The sequence below is a fragment of the Atractosteus spatula genome, chromosome 16 (assembly GCF_055471065.1).
Source record: "Atractosteus spatula isolate fAtrSpa1 chromosome 16, fAtrSpa1.hap1, whole genome shotgun sequence".
NCBI lineage: Eukaryota > Metazoa > Chordata > Actinopteri > Semionotiformes > Lepisosteidae > Atractosteus > Atractosteus spatula.
This window is the reverse complement of record NC_142721.1, coordinates 15,398,580-15,425,658: the sequence shown is the minus strand read 5'-3', so window position 1 is coordinate 15,425,658 and position 27,079 is coordinate 15,398,580. Positions and strand designations below refer to the sequence as shown.

The 27,079-nt window shown below is 46.7% G+C and overlaps 1 protein-coding gene across 1 annotated transcript in view; it reads right to left on the bottom strand.

The window, feature by feature from the left end:
- LOC148819644 (otoancorin-like) overlaps positions 1-26,649 on the bottom strand; it is a 28,004-nt gene extending 1,355 nt beyond the window's left edge. Inside the window, exons 1-24 of the mRNA XM_088935225.1 lie at positions 26,335-26,649; positions 22,908-23,019; positions 19,864-19,901; positions 18,569-18,729; positions 17,910-18,142; positions 16,508-16,614; positions 15,169-15,302; positions 14,701-14,803; positions 13,693-13,899; positions 13,000-13,170; positions 12,289-12,438; positions 11,305-11,360; positions 11,069-11,174; positions 10,220-10,332; positions 9,558-9,699; positions 8,656-8,852; positions 7,930-8,023; positions 5,967-6,138; positions 5,414-5,595; positions 3,622-3,765; positions 3,381-3,535; positions 2,582-2,718; positions 1,745-1,842; positions 980-1,115 (exon numbers count right to left, since the gene is read on the bottom strand). Coding sequence (XP_088791351.1) covers positions 980-1,115; positions 1,745-1,842; positions 2,582-2,718; positions 3,381-3,535; positions 3,622-3,765; positions 5,414-5,595; positions 5,967-6,138; positions 7,930-8,023; positions 8,656-8,852; positions 9,558-9,699; positions 10,220-10,332; positions 11,069-11,174; positions 11,305-11,360; positions 12,289-12,438; positions 13,000-13,170; positions 13,693-13,899; positions 14,701-14,803; positions 15,169-15,302; positions 16,508-16,614; positions 17,910-18,142; positions 18,569-18,729; positions 19,864-19,901; positions 22,908-22,968 — 3,097 coding nt within the window. The 5' untranslated portion in view covers positions 22,969-23,019; positions 26,335-26,649. The remainder of the gene's footprint in view (positions 1-979; positions 1,116-1,744; positions 1,843-2,581; positions 2,719-3,380; positions 3,536-3,621; positions 3,766-5,413; positions 5,596-5,966; positions 6,139-7,929; positions 8,024-8,655; positions 8,853-9,557; positions 9,700-10,219; positions 10,333-11,068; positions 11,175-11,304; positions 11,361-12,288; positions 12,439-12,999; positions 13,171-13,692; positions 13,900-14,700; positions 14,804-15,168; positions 15,303-16,507; positions 16,615-17,909; positions 18,143-18,568; positions 18,730-19,863; positions 19,902-22,907; positions 23,020-26,334) is intronic.
- Between the last annotated feature and the right edge of the window lie 430 nt (positions 26,650-27,079).

The following is a 27,079-nucleotide window of genomic DNA, read 5'->3' as shown; positions in this document are numbered from 1 at the left end:
TATTATTCAAATATTTACATATACTGTAAACGTATGGAGCATTATCGGGAGAATAATCTCTCTTTCTCTCGTGCCGCTGCTACTGCGTCAGCTGAGGGATTTGCATGGAAGGGCAGATCTCCTGGATTCAGATAGGTGGTCTGCTCTGCTGTCTTGGGCAAGTTTTAGAAAGACCCGTTCCCCTGTGGCGCTGAGACCCGGAGCTGTGACAGCACCCAGGACTCTCACAAAGAAGGGTAGAGCTCTACTTTCAAACTGAATGCGATTGGCTGGAAATAAACAGGTTTCACAGGTAGAAAAGGCAAAACATAAAGCTTGGGAAATAACCAGAAGCAGAGCCCTGCAGAGCAGCATTGCTTTTAGAGATCTCAAATTGATTAACGAATTTAGACTACAGTTTTGAACTAGGAAGTATTGTACCTAGATCAAGGTGCCTCATTGCTTTTTCTTGCATTTCCTGATTTTTATCCCTATTATGTTGGGTATTCATGCTTTTAAGCACGTTTTGTAGATATGAGCATGCACTTTTTGTGTAAAAATCTATGCAGTCCGAGTGCATCCAGCCTTACAAGGTTACAACCTTGCAGAGCCCTGTGTGGTGTTTTAAGAGCGTGTCATGAGTGATCAGGATGAATAAGAATTGGCTCTTGTAGTTTCACAAGGAAGAGAGGCCAGACTCTCCGCAGAACTAGGCACTCCGCTGTATTTCTTCCTAAGCAAGGAAGATGGAGTTTTTCGTTCCAAAATGCAATTTTTGAATGATTTAAAACATCTGTTCAACGCAAACACAACAAAACTTGGATCCTTTATTTACATGCTGCTGTCCAGGCTGAGGTATCCAGAGAAACTAGGGGGCAGTCGTTGTTGCCAGCTGAGATGACTTCAGATGCCTGAAGGCAGCCACCGGAAACTGCACCGTTAAATACCCCCGTCTCTAGGAGAAAGATCCCCACGTGTCCGTGCTCCGAAGAGGACTTACTGGAGGAGCTGTCCCTGCTGCCCGAGTTCTCATCCAGGGCCCTTAGCTGTTCCAGGCTCAGGCCCTGCCTCTGCTCTAGGGACACTGCCGCGTAGTTCTCTGTGCCAAGGCTCCTCAGCTGTCCCACCGTCAGGCCCTGCGGAGACAGACCGGGCTCAGCCAGGGGTGGACGGGAAACGGCCCTCTGGGAAATCTGGCGAATCTCCACCCCCTGACTTCTACAATCTGGGGGGCTGGGTTCCCAACCCAATTGTAAACCGTTTTGCCCCTCTTTTTTTTTTTTTAAAGGTTACCTGGGATCAGGAGACCCCAGCAGAGGTTACAATTAAGATTAAGATCACTTTATTGGCCCTATACAGTTTCTTGCATTAGGAATTTGTCCCCTCACAGACCCCAGCTTGCTCTCCATGAGACACACAGACAGGGAGAGAAGCTGGGGGTCAGAGCACAGGGGCAGCCATTTATACAGCACCCCTGGAGCAGTTGAGGTGAAGGGCCTTGCTCAGGGGCCCAACAGAGTAGGATTCCTCTGCCAGCCGCAGGATTTGAACCAGCAACCTTCCAGGCACAGGCGCAGATCCCTAGCCACAGGGCCACCGCACAGCCCTGTGAAGGAGGATCTGAGCAGCCGTGAGAAAAAACGACAAAACACAGCTACCGACTGACAACAGGAGGCACGTTAAACCCTCCCCCCGGAAAAAATACTTTTTCAAAATGCTTTCAACTCATCCTGGGCAGCGGAGAGGCGGGCAGGAAGTCACTCACACTGAAGACGTTCGCAGAAACGACGGAGACAGCCTGTGGGGTCAGGTATGACATCACGCTCTCGGGCAGTGTGGAGATCTCACTGGTGTTCAGGGCCGCTGGAAGACATGGGAAGCCGCAGAGGCAGCGCTTTATACAGGTGAGCCATGGCTACCTCGTTAGACTAACGAGCTCCAGCTGGACGCCACCCTCTTCGCCCTGTCTACTGCCCTCCCTGCAGAGTTGCGGCACCCCTCGCTGTGCTCTGATGCTGTGACAGGGGGACCCCTCGCTGTGCTCTGATGCTGTGACAGGGGGACCCCTCGCTGTGCTCTGAGCCTCTGACAGGGGGACCCCTCGCTGTGCTCTGATGCTGTGACAGGGGGACCCCTCGCTGTGCTCTGAGCCTCTGACAGGGGGACCCCTCACTGTGCTCTGAGCCTCTGACAGGGGGACCCCTCACTGTGCTCTGATGCTGTGACAGGGGGACCCCTCGCTGTGCTCTGAGCCTCTGACAGGGGGACCCCTCGCTGTGCTCTGATGCTGTGACAGGGGGACCCCTTGCTGTGCTCTAAGCCTCTGACAGGGGGACCCTCGCTGTTCTCTGATACTGTGAATGGGAGCCCCCTGGCCTTTACCAATCATGGCCTCCTAATAATCCCCATCTCTGAACTGGCTTCATCACTCTGCTCTCCTCCCCACTGAGAGCTGGTGTGTGGTGAGCATTCTGGTGCATCATCCAGGGGGGGCTGCACACTGGTGGGGGTGGAGGGGATCCCCATTACCTGTAAAGAGCTCTGAGTGGAGGGTCTATATCTGTAAGGAATCATTATCCTCTGCGTGAGGCCAAGCTCTTACCCACAATGGTGCCCAGCTCCTGCAGCAGCTCCTCGGACCAGCTGGACACAGGTCCGAAGGCTTCCTTGGCCTTCTCCTTCAGCGCCGCCAGGGAGTTGTTGGAACAGCGCAGCTTCCCGATGCTCCTCGCCGCATTCCTGCGCAGATCGGGCCGAGGGGGAGGAAGGGGAGAAGACGGGGCGACGCAGTTAGGGCCACAGCGCCAGAGAACCGGCCTCTGGCCTTGCGAGGCTCCCCTGCGTCCACCTCGCAGCGTGGGACAGGGGGAAGCAGTGAGGGCGTCACCGCTACCCACTACCACTACGTAGTGCAATTTCCAATATGGCGCCGTGAGTGCGGCAGCCTGTTGCAGCAGCTCCAGTTACTTTGTGATTTGTGTGTGCTTTTTGTTGTTACTACCGGTAGTTACATTAGTTTTAGTTTGGAATATCGTTTACTTTAGTTTGTTTTCTCTCGGAGTTATGACGGTTCATCAATTTCCCTACGGGATCAATAAAGTCTTATCTATCTATCTACGCCCCCCCCCATCAGAGAGAGACGGGACGAGAAAGGGAAAGCTGGGCAGGAGGAGGGCGTCTCGTGCCACAGTGATAGTCCTGGCAGTGGCCTTCTTCCATTACCTGAGTGCCAGAGTGTTAATTATAGCATTAATTATAGGGCCTGTATTATTCTAAGAAGTTGTGGAAGTGTTGTGCGAGTTGGTTGTTTGCGTTGGGTACTTCCTGTACCGAACAGGAAGTCTGGTGCCAGGGCAGTCCGTACCCGGCAGTAGGGCGCGGAAAGCTGGGCAGCGCCTCACCTGAACTCGGAGGCGTTGAGCATTTTCACCTGCTCGGGCGGGAAGACGCAGAGGAAGTAGCCCAGGCCCACGAGACTGCTGCTGTCCAGCGAGCCGGCCGAGGCGTTCTTCAGGAAGTTGGTCACGATGGCTTGGGCCTGGAGCAGAAGCGTCCCCTGCAACCACACCACAGACGGGCAGATCAGTTACGCACGAGCGGGCGCTCACAACAGAGGCAGAGCGCTCCAAGGAGTCTACGCACGTTCAGCCAGTCGCTGTACTCCCCCGACGCCGCCAGCATGTCGATGTTGGGAGAAACGAAGTATTTGCCCACATCTTCCAGGCTGAAAGCCAGCACGATCCTCTTCAGGCTGGGAATGTACTTGGCGGTTTCGTTTCCATATGCCTTTAGAACATAAAGCGTGAATTACTGTTCACCCAAAGGCACCACTGAACACTTCTAAGGAGTCATCCATTCTGAGTGCCATTACTATTTTCAGCTAGAATGTTTGGGGCCCCTTCAGAGCACAGTATTGACAGCATATGTGTGTCGCCCTTGAACGTTTTTTGTGCTGTACTGTATTGTTATTCATGTTGCACTGATTGATTACATCCTGTGAAGCCCATGGGGATGTTGGATGTATCCTGCGTTTGTTGTCCCAGGGAAGCTGAGGGAAAATGTCCGGGATATGCAATTATTAGATTCTGATTCTTTCCAGATGCTCTGATATGGGACAGCTTTTATTTTCAACGCGTTTCAGTGTGTTGTGGGATTCTTTGCCTGCGTAGTGTAGTGACACCTTTGCCTGTCAGTAAGAATTAATGGGCACAGCGGGAAGCAGGGAGACCCCCTGTTTACTTTTGATCTTTATTTATGCCCCAGGAACAGCTGTTTACCTACTGTATATCTGTAACAGCCTGTGCCATTAGGACACATCTTACATCTTTACCAGCAGACATATCACTCTGCAGCTCCCAGCTGGCAGCCCCACTGGAGCTCAGCAGTGTGAGCCTGGTCAGTACCTGGATGGGAGACTCCTGGGAAAGCTAAGGTTGCTGCTGGAAGAGGTGTTAGTGGGGCCAGCAGGGGAAGCCCACCCTGCGGTCTGTGTGGGTCCTAAAGCCCCAGTATAGTGACGGGGACACTATACTGTAAACAGGCGCCATCCTTCGGATGAGATGTAAAACTGAGGTCCTGACTCTCTGTGGTCATTAAAAATCCCAGGATGTTTCTCGAAAAGAGTAGGGGTGTTACCCCGGCGTCCTGGCCAAATTTCCCATTGGCCCTTACCAATCATGGCCTCCTAATAATCCCCATCTATGAATTGGCTTCATTACTCTGCTCTCCTCCCCGCTGAGAGCTGATGTGTGGTGAGCGTTCTGGCACACTATGGCTGCCATCGCATTATCAGGTGGGGCTGCACATTGGTGGAGGTGGAGGGGATCCCCATTACCTGTAAAGCACTTTGAGTGGAGTGTCCAGAAAAGTGCTATATAAGTGTAAGCAATTATTATTATTATTATTATCTTAAGACTTAAGGGCAGTGTTTTTGAAATCATGCCGTGTATCAGTTCCCAATTAACGTAGGATCCTGAGATGTCCTTCAGACACTGCAGAGTATTGTATCTGCAACTCCTATGTCATTCTGATACAATGTCTATTTTTGTAACCCAATCAATTCTCTTGATCACTGAACCAAAGTTCTATTCATATTCCCCATGTCTGTGTCCAGTCCAGGGAAATCATTCTCAGCTGACTCAGCATTGAACTTTGGCTCTGATGACATAAAAAATGCTCAACTGTTTAATTGGTTGATTTCGAGTTACTTTTTAGATACAGTGCGTCCTTCTCCAGGTCGATGTTGGGATTGGAATGATATAATAATGATCATAATTCCTTGCATTTATGCGTTGGTTTGATTCATGGCAGAAGTAGTGTTTGAAGAAAATAACTGTGACATTCCCAGATCCCTACACCTGTTTATGTTTTATAACCTGAGGATTGTGGTCAGGCTTTATGATTATTATGACACACAAGTGTCTGTCAAACTGACCTCTATAGCCTTGGCCTTTAAGGCGTCCAGCTGCTCCTTGCTCAGGGCTTTGAGTGACCCCAGGATGTCCACCGTGTTCTTGAAGGTGTCTGTGGTCATGCACTTCAGGTCACTGGCACTGAAGACGACACTGCCTTCGCCCAGCCTGCGGATCTGGTCTTCAGTTGGAACTGTGGTGCATGCTGGAACACACATAAACACTCAGGAAGGACACTCTGTCTGAGAGGGGATCAGGGGCAAAACCAGCACCTTTCTCTCATCTGTAATCTGTATTTAATCATTTCCCAGTCTGGACCACAACTGGGCTTTTATGTTTGTTTAGAGATCACTCAGCTGACCAGCTAGTAACTTATGACCAGCAAACCTGCTGAGGCTCCACAGATGGAGGGCCCTTACATATCCCAGGTGTCAGTCAGGATTGAACCGATCATTCCCTAGAGAACTCGGCAATAAGATCAACAATGTTTTTCTCATTGGGGGGGACATTTCTGTGAGGAGCTCTGCTGTTTTCAGAAAGCGTGCTGGCTGTTTTAATTGTCTTATCACCCCATACCTTCTCTCCTTCTCCTGCGGGCACTGGTCAGGTTCGAGGGATTCAGGACCATGTTGGTGAAGGCCTCCGTCACGCCAGACATATCGGGGGTGAAGTCAAGATCGGGGGGCACGAACTCCACTGGTTTGGTGACGCTGGAGAGAATTCCTTTCAGGATGTCCACCATCTCTGACTAAAGCAAAAAGATGCATAGCCCAGCTTTTTAAAACCAGAGTATTGAAGCGCTTTCAGCTACAGGGCTGACTTTAGCTGCAACACTGAGAGTGCTACAGTGCCTAATTTGCTCAATGTTTCCCAACACCAGCTAATTTTCCAAACTTAGGTTTATTAAGTGAAAATTGACTGATGGAAAAAAGAAACGCAACATTTTCTGGATTGAGAATACTATAGTTATAGCTCACAAAAAGTTGTCAATTTGTTTTAAGCCCTCTGACCAGCAATACAGCTTGTGCAGTGAGGCATTGCAACTTGCCAATCACATGAAAGCTCGTTAGCTGCACTTTTACCCAACGAGGTCCAGGTGGAGCAATGCCTGATCAGGTCACCTTTGAAAAGGTCTTAAATTCAAAGCTTAGGTCACTGCGAGAAAAAGTCACTTAGTCAGTTTTCTGTGCATTCCATAATGCCTCGAATGTCACCAGAAGCAAGGGACAGGGCCACTGGCATGCTGCAAGCAGGCCTGTCATGTGCCAGCGTTGCCAGACACTATGGAGTAAGTCGCTCCACTGGGTCCCGACTGCAGAGAAAGTTTCAGCAGACCGGCAGGACAGATGACCATCCAAGACCCGATTGCCCTCGAGTGACCACACCAGAGCAGGACCGACACATCAGATTGGTCCATCTGAGAGAACGTTTCAGATCCGCCACCCGTACTGCTGCTGAAACTGCCGGCAGACACAATGCCCGCATCAGTGACAGGACAGTGAGGCTCCATGCTGCTGGCCTTAGAGCAAGGCGACCTGTCAGAGGCCCTCTGCTCACACCTCCGAGACGTCTCGCCCGACTGGCTTGGGCCAGAGGCTGCGATGGACTCGTCAGCAGTGGCATCAGGTCCTCCTCACGGATGAGTCACTCTGCAGCCCGTTCCTCGCAGACAGGAGGGCCAAGAGTGTGGAGGAGGAGGTGTTGCGTTTCTTTTTTCCATCAGTATATATTGTGATGCACATGTCCTTTTTGGGTGCATTGTGTATATGGTAGTGCATGCAGGCAGCTGTAGGCTGGGTATTGCCTGTGTTCTCTTTCGTCTTCTGATCAGAGCCTTTTTAGGGAAAAAGTGAAGTACCTTTTTAGTAATGAACTTCCCTCGAAGTAGACTGGGATGGGACTTGGAAAAGCATTACAACATGCTTTTCACTGCTATTTTTCAAATCTGCTTAGTCTTAGTGGCTAGATATAGAACTTTGAAACTTTAACTTTAACTTTAACTTAAAATATGATGCAGATTTTAGGACTGATAGCTTTTATCCTGCCCTGGTGGTGTAAGAACCTTTGACATGATCAGAGCGCACATACAGTATTCCTTATTTTAACCCTTCTTTTGGAAATAAAACTGCCTTTTTAAGTAAATCTAGGAAAATCAGCTGTTACCATGCCAACCATTCAAATAAGAGCTTCCTCAAGGAAATAGTGAACATTATACCACTAGTAATTTTATGAGGAAGCTGTAAATGTACTGTACCTCTGCTTAAATTTTTTTTTTCTCATGTATTTAGTACTTCGGTGCCCGAATCGCACAGGGTACAGAATTCTCTAGAAACTTTCTTCAGATTTGCAAGGAAATAAAAATGAAGCTCCGCCTTTGTAAAATATATTTGCTTGTATACGTTCGCTACAGGCCTTCCTTTTTGAAGAGGGAATATGGAAAATATGTGTGTAGCTATGGTATGTTAATGGGAGACAGTGAATAGCGTTTGTTTCCATTTGACTTTCCAGTGTGGTTGCATGTTACACAAAAGCTCCTTACCGAGGTCTTGATCATTTTCATTTGTTTCCTATCCAACACTGAGAGCAGGGACCGGAGCTCAGTGATATTATCGGAGGTCCAGTTTGAGGCGTCTCTGCCACGGGGCGAGGGGGGGAAAGAAATTTATTTCAAATGAGGCTGATGTCCAAGTTCCGCTGAGAACGATTAGCATTGAATCCTCATGAAACAGAATTAAATCTACCCACCATCATCTCTGTGCTGAAGGCACTCCGAATCTTCAGATTTGACAGGATATCTTTGAATGAATAATGAATTAAGGACTCATTCTGATCTAGGGCAAGCTGTTATTGGGGCCGATTAATCCACTGGTCAGATCAATGAATTTAAATTTGTTTCAGGCTGATGCCTGGAGTTGCATTTGTTCCCACAGGGCTGGGCGAATCACCCTGGGAACGGTGAAGGTTGGTGCTGGTAATAACTAATATTTTACCTTTATATGCGGCAACTATCTGCTATCTACTAATCCGTTTCTGTAGATCACAACTACTGAGTGAAAAGAGATTCTTGCAGACTTCATCAGCGAAGCAAATGAATGCAGTTACTCTGACTCCTGCAGTGTTTGGTCTAACCTGTGCAAATCGTTTATAACAAGCAGGATTCTCGTCTCCATGCTTCACTGAGATATCAGTGTGGACACAATGCACGGAGATACCCGTTCACAAGCAAACGCTTTCACATGGCAGTGCATGTTCTGCAGGTTCCTACCCATAGACAGTCGTTATCTTTGCCGCCAGGCTGTCCTTGACCTCTCGCTTGAATTTGCCACACTTGTCCAATGCTTTTACAGACGTCACAAAGACTGTGTCGTTGAGGTTTTGGATGTCCTCAGCGTTGAAGAAACAAACGGCAAGACCCAGGTTTCCCACTTGGTCAGATGTAAGAGTTCTGGTGTCAGATATACCCTGGAAATGTGCAAAGAAAGTTAACAGCTTGCCACTGTTCCTTGACACAATTTATTGATCAGCATTGATAAACCAATAAAGGGTGGTGAAGTGGGGCATGTATGTATCTCACTTATCCAGCATCAAAGTATCACCACTTAAGCACATTGTGAGAGGTGTTGCTGGGGTCTGTTAATTTAGCCTCAAACAAAAGTTACACTAAGGTGCCATAAAGCTGACTTACTTTGGCAGCCCCAGTGGCTTAACGCTACATAATAAAAGACAGGAACAACACCCACAAACAGGACACAGCAGACCAATGTCTGCTGCCTATCAAAGGACAGAGCCGAGAGCAAGACAGAGTAGGACAAGCAGGAATTACATATCAAAGAACAGGACAAGCACTCAGATTGTGAATCAAACTTTCTCCTGACTGTATATAAGAGCTGGGAAACCCTTGCAGTTTGTCTGTTCTGTGGGGCAGACCCGGCGCGCGTTGTCGGACTTATTGAGCTCAATAAAACTGACTCTGCACAAGACTGTGTCCTGCTCCTCTGATGAAGAATTCCCACAACAGTGGCGTCAGAAACTAAACTTGGACTTAATGCATCTGCAAAGAGTGCTTTTACTATGAGGCACCGAGAATGATTTGCAAGCCAAATGCTGGCCGTGTTCATGCACCTCATCAGAAACACAAGGTGACCCAAAGCGTGAGGATAAACTCACCCAGCAGGTCTTGATGTATTTCAGGGCTTCATTTCTCCTCCCTGAGCTCATGGGGAGAAGCTGGGGGTTGGCCTTGACTAGCACGGCCACCACAGAGGAGCAGCTGAAAGAGCCGTTCCACTTCATCAGCTCTGTGAAGTTCCTGCGACGTCAGATCCGGGGGTCAGGGGAGAGAAAACAGTTGGGCAAATAAATCCTTGTCTTCTGCATGGCTTGTCAAAAGCATACAAGCTCCGTTTGCTAATAATATTCCCTTGCAGGAATACAGGCTGTACATCTTGGAGGATTCCTGAGTGCTCTACACTCTGGAGGAGACGCAGCCCTCACTCGAGTTTCACCTCGCTGCCTTTTGCTTTGTAAGATCCGTTTCTCTGAACTGTCTGTGAGACAAATCGGTTGCATTTTTCCAAATTCTTCAGAACTCTGCTTTGGTGCAGGGACAAATGCATTTGTGCACTGCTCTCTGTGTGCGTGCAAGAAGCTGGACCCAGTCCGAAGTCTACCAGAAATGTATTATTGAGACACATGAAGAAGCAGGGCTTTTGCTGTGAGTTCATGAATCTCTTAAATGGCCTTCACTTACATACAAAGAGGAAGGGCCTAGGTATCAGCTCTACTGGGAGATTGTACTCCACTAGGAACTGGATAGCAAGGTCACTTACGGAGAGTACAGTAGAAAGCTGGGAGGTATCTGGCTGATGTCAGTGTTATTTAAAGTGGAAAAGTTCTGGGCCTTCATCAGGGTTTGGAAATAGACTTTGCTTCCGCAGTTAACCTGCAGGGGTGAGAGCAGCATCACTGAGTTAGCGATGCACATTCGGGACATTTTATTCAGTACAAACGGTTCGGTCCATGCTGGAGCCACAGCGGCCCGTCGGTCATCCTGGTTTCTGTGGTGTTTAAGGAACAGAGCATGTGACCCCTCTTCCTGGACGGGATACCAGTCCACCACCGGAATGACCCCCCCCCAGCACTGCCGGCTCACTCATAGAGCTGGGAGGACTGGAGCAGCTGGGGTAGAGAATCTCTCTCAGGTTACAACACAAGTGTCTGCAGCAGGGACTCGAACCTACAACCCAGCAGTTGGCTTAGCCACTGTGCTGCACCATCCTCTTTTAGTCAACAGCTGATTCTTCAATAGCTTCTATCCACAAGCAGTGTGATTGGCGAACACATTTAGCCATGCCTCTCGGACCACACCTACACCCTCTACCTCCTTATGATTTCTTATTTATTGCACATCTCCAGTTACTGTTTACACATCTGCATTGTTTACATTCAAACTGTTTACTTGTTCACTTGTACATGGTCTACTGTTTGTTTGTATTTTGCCTTGATGCACTGTCTGCACTTTGTGTTTTCGCACTTGTTTTAACAATCGAGAGACTTTCTGTAAGTAAGAATTCCATTGTACCAGCACATGTACCGGTTACATGTGGCAATAAAGTTCAAGTTCAATCAGTATCCAATATCCTAAAATCGCATGCTTGTGTCTGGGCGCTGTGTGGTACCTGGTCGCGGGTGAGGTTCTCGTTCTCAGCGAGGGTCCGGAGGCTGTCCAGGGACATGTTGCGGATGTCGCCGCAGGTTAAGCCAGTCACAGCGGTGCTCAGCATGCTGCAGGGCGAGAGCAGAGACACGGCAACAGGAGCTGGGATGTCAAGTCCTCGATCGCGCTCTGGTCACAACCGTGAACAGGCAGCTGAACAAAATGGCAACAAGGCGTCAAACCTGACCCCCTGCTCACCTGAGGTCCTCCTTGTTCTTCAGGCTCTTTATAATCTTCTTGATGATGACTAAGGCCTGAAATGCGAAGGAAACGGTCAACAGGCTGCAGTGAGAAGGAAGCCCTTCCTGGAGACCTTGTTCAAGAAGTTACCAGCCTGGGTTTGGACTGGGAGAAACCAGTAGCAGACAAGATCCCTTTCTGTAAGGCCTCATCTGTAAGAAATGTACTGTAATGCAGCAGAATGAATGACCTATGATATATGTGAAATGTGAGTTGACTCTGTTTCTGTGGCAAGTATTTCTCTTCCTATGTCCTGCGTTGATGCTATTTTTCCATTTGATGGCCTCCTCACTAGAGTTTAAAAACTCTTTTTCAAACAAAAGGAGACAGAACGGGCCGAGAATGCGGGTTAACAACACAGAATGCAATGTTATAGTATCACATTTCATTCAAAATCAAAAGGTCCCAGAGACCTGCTTTATTTATTGCCTGAGCTATACTGAAAAAAAAAAACAAGGTTCTTTTTTATTCCAATTAAATCCCTTCTCGTGCTTGCTGCCCTCATTAACTGATGAAGGCTTGCAGTTTAGCAGAGACCCTGGGTAAGAAATGTTTATCAACAGGTACTGCAACAGGACTGCAGGGGTCGAGTGTTGTAGCTTGTACTTTAGGTGTCATTGCAAGCGGTCTATTAACAAACTGTCTATTAACTGTCTATTAACAATCTATTACCATGTTATACACTACTATAACAATTATTATGTACTGCAACACGTTTCAGGCGGTGGCCAGGTTTGGGGATTTGCAACTAACATCCGATTCATCTAAACCAGAGATTTAAGTCATTCTGCTCGCACTGTGTATTTAACACGATTTTTCACTCTTGAAGAAGCCTCAACAGCTGAAACACTGTATTTCCTCTTTCTTTTTTTCAGTGGAGTTAACCTTTACTTGTTCCTGTACTTACAATCCCCCACCTGATGCGTTGCCAGTTCCTCTTACCTGGCCTTTATTCCACGGCAGGGACTTATTGAGGAAGTCGAGTGAAAGGGTAGTGTCTGATGCATTCTTCAGGGTGGTGGCTGATATTGCAGACAGCAGGCCAGGGGGGATGTTTTTCAGAACCTCGCTGATAAGCTTCTCCTTCAGCACCTGTGGACAAAAAAGAGATGTTTTTCGGGGGTGAAGGATCTCTGGCACTGTGCTTGGAAGCCAGACTCACGGTCGGCTACGGAAACCAGCCAGAAAAGACTCTTAGCTGACCAAGATGTTTGCTGATTTCCAGCTGCTAAAAAGAACAGTCGGAAAGATTTTGACCCGTAGAATTTTGCCAATGTTGTTGCCTACGCAGGAGGTATGGTAAAAAAAGTCAGTGTGGCTTTTTTCAAGAAGTGACTGGAGCTTTGAAATAAGTAACTACATATGACCAAATTGGCTCGATGGGTCAATCTGATGTTCTCATGTTCAAGAAAAGGGCTGTGACAAGTGTGACATTAATTATTTTTTTATCTAAACATTTAATATTACCCTGCTTGCTGGGTCTATAACACTATCCCAGTAAAACAATACTCGGTCTAGCTGGATTAACATATGACATAGATACTCTGGGATTGCTTAAAAGGCAGGGATTTGTGAAAAAAAATCATTTCATCACCTGACACTCTACCAACATGGGTGACACTAGCAGGAATAGGATTGTCTGGTTTGCAGTACCTCTTGAATAATCGCTTTCTTCTGGACTGGCTTCATGGCGTTGGTGGAGTCAGAGACCTCCATGGAATTGTTGAAGGCCTCAAGGAGGTCCTTGCCCTTCAACTTCTTTATGGTTGTGGTTTTGAGAGCACTGGCCAAATACCCCAGATCTGTCAGATTGCTGCCAGTAACCTGTAAGCCACAGATAGATTTGATATTCATTGTTTCAATGCAAACTGCTGCATTTTCCACATATGATCACTAGAGATGTCAAGACAATATGTTATATTTAAATAATTATTCCTTGCATTTATATAGCGCTTTCCATTTCAAAGGATCTCAAAGTGCTCAACATATGGGAGTGGAATTACTTTAGACCAGAAGGAAGAGTGGCACCTATTGGTCCACCAACACCACATAAGTAGTAACCTGGTTTTCCTTAGAAGTCTCCTATCCCAGTATTGACCAGGTCCAGCTTTCTGGGATCTGACCAGATCAGGCAGCGAGGTTGTGTCAGTTGTCTGCATCCTTTAAAAATCTTTGCTTATTATTTATGAAGCAAAATTGTCAAAATGATCCGTTTGCCTTCTTGTGTAAGTCATCTAGGGCTCTCATCAGAAAACGCATTTTAATCCTAGTTGGCATGGATTCAGTTTTCCACATTCAAAATGTCTTTTTCTGGATGTGCGTCTGGTGTGATTTCTCTGTGTTCACCTCTCCGAGTTTATCCAGTATGGCGTCCTTCTGGGAGCTGGACCAGTCCTTGACACCCCTGAGCACGGACAGAGACTCCTTCACCTTCTCCTTGGGTATCATCCCCAGCTGGCTCACACCCAGACCGGTGGCCGCAGGTCCCAGCTTCTTCAGGTCGTCCGCTGAGATGTTCTTGGCATCCACTGACTTCAGGAGTTTCTGGTAGACCTGGGAGGAACAGGAATGTTAATACCTGACTCACCCTGTTTAGAACAGGTTGACAGGAAAGCAAGAGCAAGAAAAAATATAGCTCTTTACCAGAAAACTTCAATTTCACACTAGCTAAGCAGATTTTGATGCTGGATTACTCGACACCAGAAAGAAGTAGCCAGGCACAGTGCCACTGGCAAGCACCCTCTGCCTTTGTCTAACATGTGACTCGCAAGACTGCCATATTTAATTTTTACTGGTGGCGCAGGAGGGCATTGGAATATAGTAGTTCAGGTGGGGAGCTGCGTGAGCATGCGTAGGCTGAAAAGGAACAAGTAATAGGTTTATTCCATGCTGAAAAAAAGAAGAAAGAGAACACAATGTTTCGGCCGTGGAGCCTTCTTCAGGTTCCATTGGAATATAGTGGTGATGTAGGAAACATGTGGCACAAGGCAAAGCAAGTTTAATTTGAGAAGACAGAGAATGGCTAGCACTGCTTTTTTATCTCAAGGGACATAAGACATGGGTCACTACAATTAAAAGTGTTCAGTTGCCCCCTCACTCCCCCCTCCCCTCCCCGATGAATTACGACAGCAGCAGGTTTCAAATACTCTGGAAAGTAAAACGAAAACCTTTGGTAATGTTAACTCGTGGTGTCAAACGTACTAAAACTGTTCCACGAAGATGCAGAATCCCTTTGAGTTTTGGAGAAGAAAAAGAGGGTTTGTGTTAAATCTGCTGCCACTCTGTTTTGAGCGCACACAAGCGTCACGTCAGCTGCATCCTCGTGCTCAGACCCAGAGGAAACACTGCGCTTACATCCTTCACGTTGCCTGTGCAGTTCTTCAGCTTGGCGATCAAGGCGTTGACGGCTTTAATTCTGTTGGCGATCTGACCGAAGAAGCAAGTGAGCTGGCCCAGCCTGCAAAGAGATACCGACATGCTGTTGTGTCATCCTGTTAATTCTGTTTCCAGTGTAGCATCCAAAATACAGGAATGAATTCCCATGTATCATTTCCAGAAAAAAAGAACAGCTGAGTTTCCCATTTGCTCCATAATGTAGGTCTGCTTTAAATTCACATGCAATTATATTTAACACATTGGTGCATATTTGTGCTCTTTTAATAATACTAATACTCCGAATTATTTCTTTTTATGAAAATGAAATGCAGCACTGCACACTTATGATTGATATTGGTTTTATTATCTGTAAGACCACTACTATTTGCAAAATTGTTACAAAGTTACGTCTACAGCACAGTAACAAATAAAAACAAAGCAACTGACCTTGAAAATACAGTTTCATTGGCAATGTCAATCTTGCATTTATCCAGCCCGCTTATGAAGAGATTCGCCTGTGCATCATTCAGATCATATAGAGTATCCCAGATCTTTGAACCGTTATTATACAGCTGACAGATCTGAAAGAACAAAGTTCCAGGTATAAAAAATCAGCAGTTTGAAAGTCTTGATTCTAGAGTAGCTGAAACTCCATTGGGATAAATTGTATGGATTGATACACATTTATGCCTGAGGATGCGGGGTTTCTCATTTGTTCAGAAGGTAAATTTGAACTTTAGTTGATATTTATACTGTGATGCCACAAGGGACAGCATCCTGGATGGGTGTTAGTTTTCAAGATGCTTCTACTTTTCATGATGTTTTTTGAAATTTTCAGAAGCTTCCCCCTACCCAAGATGGCTGCCTAGACATGTTGCTCCCAAGATGGTGAACACAGGCAATCACTTTAGCAGGGATCAGCTGTGCACCCTATTTCAGCCCACATACATTGAGCATCGAACCAGGAAGAGAGGATGAGTGCATGGAAGGAGAAATTGGAACAAGATTTGGAAGATTTTGGAACCACAGGACCACTGTGCCAGCTGTTGTATTATAACACTAGCTGCTACGCTACCAATTCACAGTCATCGACTGAAGATTCCAACCTCTTGGCTATAACACAAGCCTTCAGGCTGAAGACCAGTTGCTGTGTTACCACACCAGCTGCTAACCCATCACAGGACTGAAAACAAGCACAAGCTAATATAATAACTCTACAAGTTCTTATATTAGTAACCTGGGTCAGAATATCTTGTTGCTAAACTGGAGTTAAAGAAGGTAACGTAAATTGTTTCCTATGAAGTTCAGTTTAACCTCTGTTGGGGTGTGTCTTTGGTCAAGAACCCACTTAGAGCCTGTGCCCCTGCTGTATGTCTCCACACATGGCATCACAATACCCATAATTCATTCGGATGGCTGCTCTTAACTTTCACCTTAATAAGCAAGGGTGTTCTATTTATCCGTCAATGAAGGAACTGCATGCAGCTATTTTCTGACCCTTTAATAGTTAATCCGGACAAATATTTAACAACAGAGGAACATTATGAGTTGCAATGAAAGGGTTGATATGAAAGTATAGCGAGCAAAAGACTTGCATACGTAAGTCCTGTGAAATTGTTCTGGGAAATAACTTCAAACTGTTTTCCTTCACAAGTTCCATGGCTGTAGTTTATTGACAGAGTAACCTCAGGCCTCTCATTTAGACACCCCCCTTGTCTATTTCTTGAGCTTGATGCCTTCTTATTGGGCTGTGGGAGGTGCAGCGACTGAACAGCCGGTCACTTACTGGGCTAGTGGTGTTCCCTGTGATGTCCTTCAGGGTGGACATGGGAGCCTGTAGAATAAAACGTCCCAGTATCTGAAGAACCTCTGCTGTGATCCAGCTGGTTTTACCTGCAGAATTATAACCTGTTTGAGAAACATTGCAAAACACAACTCTGGGGGCCCCTGTACTTCCACACTGCTGCAGGCCTCTTTGCTTGTTTCTTTCATGGTTTTACCATGTATGGCACTTACTTTAACCATGGTCTCACTTTCTAACACTTTTACAATGCTAAGCAGTTCAAATGTTCAAAAGCAGAAGTGCTGACAACCCCAGTAATGTCACGCCCTCTGCAGCCAGAGGGCGCTCCTTCTCTGTCCTGTCTCTTGTTTCCGGTGCTTTGCTGTCCTTCCGGTGTCTCTCTCTCTCTGGGGCTATATATTTCTGGGTCACTCATTCTCCTTCGCTCAGCACTGACGTTCTGATGTCCTGAGACCCACCTAGCACCAGGTCGCCCCACGTCCGCTACCTGAGGGCATAGGTTTCTTTACGGCATTTCCTGAACAGCTGAGCCCGGGCTAACCCCCGTCTCGCCACTACGCATAGGGTCTTTCACGCTCTCCTGCCATTCCAAGGATCGTCCCTTCCGACATCCATGACAAGTAACATCAGAATCAGTCACCTGCTCGTGTCGTGCACATCATGTGCCACAGCTGTCGCCCATCTGCTTCCCTAAAAAATGTTTTGAACACATTCTGAACTCCACGCTCATGCTAATCAGTTGAACTGAAACCTGCAGAGGTGTGTGTCATTTTAATGGTGACTTTTAGTGTTTTCAGTGTTGAGTGCCGCTCAGAATAGCCTGTGGAAGACCTGGAGGGCTATGGAGGATCTTTTGTTTAGGGTAGGTGGGTAATTCCATTCAACCGGTAGCTCAAAGGACCAGAGCTCAGGCTGGTTTCTAAGTGTGAAGTGATCAGGGAAGACACACCTTCACTCCTGGCTGAGACGTGGGGTGCATCACAGCAGTGACTCCCCAGCAATGATGGTCCCCACTGGTACATACAGCTGGGAGGACTGGAGCAGCTGGATCAAAAGAACCTCACTCAAGGCACAGGAGCAGTGTCTGCAGCAGGGACTCGAACCTGCAACTCACCAGTCAGAGACTATACTCCACTATACTGCACTGCCCCCTTCCTTTTGTTTAAATGTCGTTGAATATGCAAAGAAGCCAAAATAGCCTGTTTATGACCAGATGATCCCAGCCAAGAACACTAATGTAAAACAAGTCTTGTGGAAGACACTTTCGTCTAGAGTGTACCAAGGGGCTGACATTCTAGCATGGTGATCTCTGTGGTTGGGGGTAGTGTCCGGGAGAGCAGTTTGAATTTGGGGTGTGACTGCACAAGACGCAGAGTTAGCTTACCCTGGCCACTGGCGCTAGACTGCTGGTCTTTCTCGTCGGCTGCCCTCTTGACCTTAGAGGGTTTATTTGAATTATCAGGTTTTGCAGTTAACCCGGGCTTCTGCTGGTTAGGGTTCACAGTGGCCTCTGGCTTCACCAGCTTCTTGGCCTGGAAGACGGCCTCCACCCACATATAAACAGCCTGTCTTGTGCCCTCATTCAGCTGGTCATAGAGCACGTTCAAGACTTTCATTCTAGATGGAAGAAACACAGTTCAGCAGCAATCCATTAACTGGTTCAACTTCCTTCCAAACCAGAGACTAAAGATAATGCCATAGATTACTGTTGTAGAATGATCACTTCTTAACATGAATGAAGCTTATATTTACAATAGATTTATGGGTTGGTAATCTTAGTCCAAATTGCAATTCTTAATGGTTATTTTACAATTATTTGTCATTTGATTATTATTATTATTATTATTTACTATTGCATGGTGTATGGGCCCATGAATCTCTGTCTATACAAAGCCCAGTAAGTTAACACTGCATAAAATAAACGGTCATTGACCGTTTGAAGTTCTCACTGCCTTGTCAAGAAGCTGAACTGAAAGAAAGAGAAACATCTTGGCTGTCTTGGTCAGTCTGTTAGGAACGGGAATAGTCTCATCTCTTTCTTACAGTTCAGTCACAGCGGTGAGGTTAGCCAACATGTTGAACGACGTCACGCAGGAGCTCGACAGCTTGGGAAGGTTCTGAGCGTTATCCGTGAGGAATTGGGAAAAGTTTGTGGGCGCTGTCAGCATTCCGGCAAGCTTGGTCTCCCAGTCTGTGCACTTGCCCTGGCGGGAAAAGGAGACGTGGGTCAAGACCAGGAGGCGTTTGAGGATCGGAATGGGTCAGCCACTTGTAGAAATTGCTTTTGACATCGCAGAGTGGAAGGTGAGCCAGCATGGGTAGGGGTCATGAGGGGACATACAACCCCACACCAGAGCACGTTTCGGTCTGCGATGCATAAAGGCAACTGCAATCCCCAGCTATAGACTGCTGTACGGTATATGTCCAGACTGACAGAGGAGCTGGAGCAGGCCGACATCTGACAGTCACCACAGGCAGAAGATTCCTGGAGCCATAATGTTCATGTTGTGCATTATGGGGAGGTTATGTTGAAGGATGTTGTATGACGAAGATTCAATTGGATCAGGAGGGCTGAACTGCATTTAGACTGGACTTGTCAGGCCACCTATGGTCTACAGCAGTGCATAACCTGTTTTGATCTCATGACTGGAAACACTGAACCTTGCCTATACCCTTTCTTAAAATAAATTTTTTGGAACTGCCCATTGTTTTGAGCAGTTCGGTTTCCAATGACATCCCCTGTGCCCTTCAGCGAGAGAACAGGAACCTGCAGGCTGTGCAGACCAGAGCTCGGGAGGGGAGTCGGCTGTGGAATGCTCGTTTCCCTGCCAGTCTGCGGGCGCCTGGGGCCTCACAGGAGTCACTACTGCACTATCGCAAATCTACAGGACCCTGCCCGAGTAGGTTCAACATCACCCCTGCAGCCTCCAGCCAACTGTGCATCGCCGCTCAGGAGACGCCCAGTCACATGACCCCACAAGGCCTGGGCCATGGGGATCAATCCGTCTCGAGCTGAAAAACCTGAGAGCTCTCGTTTTCATGAGCGTTTCCCATACACGCACCTGTCCGTACTAACCTTGAGCACCCAGGGGGACAAGCAGGATTGCTGTTTTATCAGGAAGCCTCAGTGGGAAAAGTAAATCTGGACACAAGTCTGGAATTTCACCACAACTGGATTTACAGCAAACTGACAGAAGGAGGAAGGAAAATAATAGAGGCACCTGATATTTATTCATATTAGTAACTGGGCTTTCAGGCTCACTTGTTGCTCCAGTGCAGTGAAAGGATCAGCATTTTATTTGCACTCAGAAAAAAAAGTGAGAGGGCAAAGTCTTTACCTTTCCTTCGCCTTTTCCTTGCCCGCTTGATGACTGACCTGGGAACAGAGGGAAAAAAAACACTTCACACCCTGCTAAACATCACAGCTTGCCCAAAAAATTCAGATTCCGTCAGATGTGAGCACCCGGCACGCTGCTTGGCTCTCTTCACTCATCTCCTCTTGCTTCCCGAAGAATGCAAATGCAGTCCAAAGCTACACAAAAAATCCCTGCTTGTTTTTTCTTCCGTTTTAAGATTCCCAAAACCAGATAGGGCCGCATTCAGATCCCCCTCGATCTCCTTAAATATACTTTCCATGGAAACATTTGACTGTGGTTTGTTTGGTCTGTTTTTAGCTTAGTTTGAATTTTGCATGTACAGCTTCGCTGTTGGCACAGTAGCCAAACAGCGTACAGCAATGTAGAAACGCGTTTTGTAGAAAGGTAGAAATGCAGAGAATCACGGGAAATCTGATGACGAGGTGTGTAAAGCTCAACCAAACGTCTTGCCCAAAACACTGCAGGCCCCACACCAATGTGTTTAAACGTTGCGAAATACAATAACAATGTGAGTGCAGGAGCTCAGAGCTGGTCTCGCTAAGCCAGCTGTTGAGCCGGGGTGAGTGAATCTGAGTGTGGTGGAAGAGGACTATTCTGACTTTAAGTTGCAAGTGGTGGTCAGTGTCAAGGGAAGGAGTTTGTCTTTGTGGCTTGAGCATCACCCCATATCTAAGGTCTTCCTAATGCAGACGGTGGGGCAGGTGATGAGGTTTTACAAGGGCCGAAGGACACAGGGTAACTGTTACCACACAGTAAGGGGGCATGGCTCCCTCGTGAGTGGTGGTGCGGAGCCAGTGTCCTGGGGCAGGGAGAGAACAGGGGCTCTGTGCACGCCCAAGACCAACACCCCAGTCATGAAGGCTCACACACAGATGGAGAAGAAATCTGGGGAGCACAGCTCTGTGCACGCCCAAGACCAACACCCCAGTCATGAAGGCTCACACACAGATGGAGAAGAAATCTGGGGAGCACAGCTCACACCGCTGGACTGAGCTGAGGACTCTAAGAAAAGTCAGGGTAGGGGGAGAGCACACAGGACCTCATTCCTTGGACCCCTAGAGGTTTTTTTCTTCTCTTTACTAAGGAGTTTTTGGTTCCTCTCCTCCGTTGTTTTCTGGTCTTTTCTGTTCTGTATTGACAACATGTATGGCCACTTGCATTGTTAAGCGCCTTGTGGCAACCTTGTTGTGAAAGGCGCTATATAAAAATTAATTGAATTCAATTGAATTCCTCAGGCCGGCCGGGGCTGAAGAGGATGCCAGGACCACTGGTGGAGGAGACAGAGGTTCCTCACTGTGGGGCGGAAAGAGACATGCCAGGGCACCGACCAGAGCAATTTCTGGAGAAGGGCAGTGCTGGACTGCTCCTCTGAGACTTGGGTTCTTGGGTAACTGGGGACCATGGTGCTCATGGATAAGCTATGTCAAGGGTTCAGTGTGATGGGTAGATGGATGGACTGTGATAAAAAGAGCAATTATGGAGGGTGACAGTCTTGTCTGCTCTGTGGGCGATGTCACGATCGCCATCCCTCCTCTAGAGGGCGCTCCGACCCTTTTGTGTTAGTTTCATTATCACGGTTCACCTGCCCCACTGTTCCGTTCTTTATTTAAACCTGGTGTCCCATGTCCCTGTTCCTGTTTTTAATCGTTCTGTCTTGAATGGATTTCCTGGGTTTGGATTTCAGACTGCGCCCCGGATTTCCTACATCGGACTGTTTCTGGACTTGTTCGCCTGCGCTTCGGCCCTTGCACCTGGATTCACTGTCGGCACCACCCCCTGTTCGCCATCCTTACATTAATAGCCCTTTTCCACTCACCTCCGGACTATACCGTCTGCATAGAGTCCTAAACTACGCACCGTTACAGGCGGGCTGCTGGTTCAGGGAGATAAAAAGAACCTGTCGAACCTGTTTCTAAGTGGTGTAGTCAGCTACAAAGTTCAAAAGCAGTTCTCGCATTTAGGGGCCTCCAACCGTGACAGCTACCAAATGCATGATGGGAAAATGGAAATTCAGATCGTATAGAGATACCAATTATTGTACAGTATGAACACCTGGAGTTGTGCTCCACAATAAAAATCTTTCAGTCGCATAAGAAACAATGTCCCGGTGTTACATGTGGGATTAATGCACTTGTGATTCATTAGGAATAACAACACCCGAGAATTCAGCGTATTGAAAAATTGATTAAGTGTTTTAGTTACAGTGGGCTGAACCCACTTAGCTGATGGCTAAACTGTTCAGGGACAGGTCTCCTGTCTCCATGCTGTGCTGTGTTGTGTTGTTGTGTTGTTGTGCTGTTGTGTGGGTGTCAGGTGGCAGTACAGTACAGGTTGTGTCTCTCCTGTCTCCATGCTGTGCTGTGTTGTGTTGTTGTGCTGTTGTGCTGTTGTGTGGGTGTCAGGTGGCAGTACAGTACAGGTTGTGTCTCTCCTGTCTCCATGCTGTGCTGTATTGTGTTGTGTTGTGCTGTTGTGCTGTTGTGTGGGTGTCAGGTGGCAGTACAGTACAGGTTGTGTCTCTCCTGTCTCCATGCTGTGCTGTGTTATGTTGTGCTGTTGTGTTGTTGTGCGGGTGTCGGTTGTATCTCTCCTGACTCCATGCTGTTCTGTGTTGTGTTGTGTTGTGCTGTTGTGCTGTTGTGTGGGTGTCAGGTGGCAGTACAGTACAGGTTGTTTCTCTCCTGTCTCCATGCTGTGCTGTTGTATTTATAATGTTTTAGGTAAGGAAATGACATCAGGATTGATTACGAATTGCGGACAGCTGAGGTTGATTGAACTCGGCTGTTGTCACCCCTCCTGAACTTATGGTATAAACTTCATTCATTTGGCTGTGAAGTGTCTTCGGTTGTGTTGTGGACATCACTGAGTGCAGAACTGCGGTTTTACATTCTACGTGCAGCGTTGCCTGATTCAAAGCCTGGAGGAAAGGGGGCACAATTCTTTCCTCGTCGCGGTGTGTCAAACTGACAGAAGGAGGAAGGAAAGAAACACGCCGTTGAGCTTACCAAGTGACGATCCTAACAGGAACAAACAGATCAGGGAGAGGAGTGCCGGTGATTTGCCCATCTCTGAAAAATGCCAATCACTTTCCCGATCCTGCCTGGGTTTGTCTGAAGCCTACAAAAAGAAATAGCGTGCAGTCTGAGATACCCAGCGCTTCGTTTGCATAATAGGCCTGCACAGAGTTTGGTTAACTTTACATAATAATCTCTCACCTCCACTTTCACAGAAAATATTCTAGAAAGGAGAAGAGACTTTGCATCTCCACTAGTTGCAATGATTTCCATGGACAAAACTAGTGAAGAGAATTAGGTTAGCAATGAAAAAATCAACGTTTTGAAAAAAAAATAGAGGAGATGTGAGGTGTGGGTGAGACGTCAGCATTTGCACCCTGAGTCTGAGGTTATTCACACTATTTTAATGCAGACAAACCGAACGAACACTCTGTGTTCAGCTCTAGTGTAGGTTTATATTTTATTAAGGAATTCTACCTGCAGTAACTACAACTTTATGTGTCCCTTTACAGCTTTGTTATAAAACGTGTCCTGTGATGGTATTTCAGATTTTTTTCAGCACTTTAGGTTTTGAAAAAACTAAATTCCAAATTGCCACGGTCTCTGGAGGGGAATCTTTGAGAAAACCTGCCAGACAGAGAAATATGTGAGGAGTTTTCTAGCATGTCGAGAGGTTTTGAACTGATTGCGAAAAAACGTTGATGACAGTGCTCAAGAAGACGTCCATGTACCGTAAATATGAAAGAGAAAAGGAAGTCTAACAAAACGCTAGCGAGAAGTCGCTTTTTTGGAGGGTGGTTTGTCCATTGAGCATTTATTTCAATCGTGACAGCGAAGGGACACCAGCTCCGTCCCATCAGCTTGGACAATGGGATGGGATGAATCACAACAAAACATGCACTTTATGCGTGGGGCGCCATGGAAACGGAGCTCAGGTAACGACAACAAAGGCGGCTTCCCTCAAAAGTCCATGGCATAGCTAATGGGGAGAGGTCAGGAGTTTAAAAGTAGTGTAAATATTTGTTAACCGAAAAAAAGACAACGATTCAAAAAAACAACAGAGACACATTGCGCCAGTCCTGCCTCAAGAGCACCCACCCCATTCCCGTGACTGTTGAAACCATTGTGAAATAGCTTTTTATAACCGTGTGAATCATCTCAAACTGTTTGCTAGTGTGGGAGGGAAAAAAAAACAGCAATTGGGCTCAATTATCCACCCCACACACTCTATTAGGCAACTTGTGGGACAGTTTGTGCAGACCGGTGTTTCATCTGAGTAACTCCCAGCAGCAGGGGGACCATACGTCCGGATTTCCCTAGACATGTCCTCCTTTTTGCTCCTTAAATCTCCATCCTGGCAGAATTTTCCAAGATCTGCTTATGTCCGGAATTCTTCCCTTCTTCCCCAAAGGTTTTCAAAGTGTGATGTGCAGAAATATTTGGGGACAGGTGGAATAACAGGAACTTATTCCCCGTGTTCACACGGAGGAGGTGCTCGGGCAGTGTGCTCCTAGCTCTGTAAGAGCCAGAGCATCTTCTGTTTTAAGGCGAGGAGCCCCTCATCGTCCAAAAGCACCGCTTGCAATCAGCCACTGAGCCCTCCAGCTACAGTGCCTTCGTAAACCGCCTGTGTTTTCGTGACAGAAATGGACGACGGTGTTACTCTGTGGGCAAACTGTCCCTGGCGTTCCCTCTGAGCCCGTGCTGGACTAATGTCAAAGCTGTCTGTTTTCGCAGAGTCAAAAGACGAGGACTGTCGCTCAATTTTTCTGTTGGACAAGCACTCCAGAAGGTTTTAAAGCAGACGGCCGTGTGAGAAGGGGGAGTCGCTATTTCGTGTCAGTTTCTAACACATGCATTTTCACAAAGCTATTCTCATAGTCCTGTTTGTCTTTTCATTAACAGTTGTGTTTTAGCACAGAAGCCAATTCGATTTATGAAAGTGTCTGGGACGGTCCCTAAATACGTCTCAGGCTGACTGCAAACTGTACACTTTCTCCTGGATATCTCCAGGGTTGTGAGACTTATTGAACTGTGCACCTTAAGGGCAGGAGTCTTCACTCTCTTACAATAGGTAACTTCGTGAAGGTCTGGACACAGGTACAGTGACATTTAGCCATGAATTAGATATACTGTATACACTCCTTTGGCAGCACAGCATAAGAAGAGATGACTCAACAGGTGGAAGTATTATAGTGGTCCTGTATGGACTTGAAGGCATTTCCCAAATGCTCAGACAAGGTGCCTTACACACAACAAGTTTGTACAAGACCAACGGTACAACTCACTAAGGGCATGGTTGCACAATGTCAGAGATAAGAAGGCAGAGCTGCTCACACTGGGTTTCAGCCTGCAAGTATTTCAAGAATAATAAAACATCGCAGGTTCAATTGGCATGCACAGGTCTCCCTTTATCTTCAGCATTTCATCTCATTTCTGCCTATGGCATCTTTGAGCGTCCCTCGAAAATAAACATTTCTTGTTTATTCATATTTTAGGACACGCTTTCGCCTGAAATGGCTTTATAATATTTCAGAGTTCGGCTGCGGCAGGTATCACGCTGCGATGGAAACAGTACAAAGGGAATAATTATTCTGCAGGGGAGGAAAAGATCTGTGGATCAACTACGGATCAAACTAGACTTGCGTTATTTTAAAATATCATTATTTAAAATTCTATCCCAGCACCCATAAAATCTAAATCAGAACAAAACTTTTTTTTTCTTTTTTTCCCGCCTCCCATCTTTTTCATGGGATTTGTCACGGAGACAAAGCAGTATTAACCTACTTGCACAGGCGTTTAAGACTTCAATCGTATCCACTCTCAAAGCCTCACCCTTTTGAGCAATGATGAGTTACCTATGTTTATCCGTTATTTTTTGGTCTCGCTTGAATCAAAACAATACTTTCATTTTTTGTAGCGGGCTGGATAAATTCAATGAAAGAAATGCCATTTTTTTAAATACAATTCCAGAAACTGTATAAGGCGTCTAATAATCAATTAAAGGTAACGGAGCAAGTCCTCCACCTCTGCCAAGATCACAGTAGGTCACTGTACACTTTCTGCCCTATAACTAAGGTATTAGTAATTATATTTATATATAGTTGTATATTGTACGATTTACAGATACAGAATACTATCACTGTACATTGCACACTTCACAATTCTTCAGAAATCTAGAATGAACAGATGCTAGCAAGCAGTTGTTCACTTCAATAACAGGTTTGACACTTTGCACTCTGAAAGCTGCCCCAAACTTGCCCCTTTGCCAGAGCCGAGTCTGAGCACCCCCTCCTGCTGTGTCTGCGGGCCCTGGGTTCGAGTTGCGCACCCCTGAAGGGGTGGTCTCTGCCTGTGCAGAGACTGGCTCATGAATGCAAAGCTGCTGAGAGAGTGGCTGGCTGAAAGGAGGTCTTACCTGCGTGTGTGTTCAGCCCTGCAGAGGTGGTTGTGTCGGGCTGGGGCAGATGTTTCTCAACCTGCCTATATATCGGGCTGTGGGTGTGTGCTGCTCCCTCCCCCTGATTTTCACTGGCAGCTCGTGTGTCCTGTGTACCGCAGGCTGTCTCTCAGAGTCACCCTCCACCTTTTTTCCTGCGTTTCATGTCCAGCCCTGAAAGTTTGTTTTTCGGCCTGTCCTCCCCACCCTAAAAACGCACTGGTGGGCGAAACCTCTTTCAGGGAGCTGGCTGGGAGAGGGCTGTTCATCCACAGAAACCCGTCTGTCCACTCTGCTTAAGCACTTAGGCTCTTTTGCCTAGAACAGATTGTTTAAACAGATCTCCCTTTTAACTTGATCACATATTTCAACAATAAGATTTGGACTGAAGCCTATCTCTTTTACTCTGATCTTCTGTTTGCCATTGGAGCACATAATCATAATGTTTCCCCGTATCATATGACATTAGAAACATGTTGACATAATCCATGCAAATAAAGTCATTATGTGGTATATGTGGCAATAATCTGAGGCCGAGGTTAACATGAGCTTGAAAATTGACCACGGAAATATATGACGATCTGTGTTTTTTTTAACCTTGGTGAGCTGCAATAAAGCAAAAAATCTCAAATAAATCCTGTCTTCCGTTGTATGTGGAAAAAAATAAAAGGGCCACCCCACAGATTATGAGGAAATTAATTGGGGAGCTTTCAAGAAATGACAA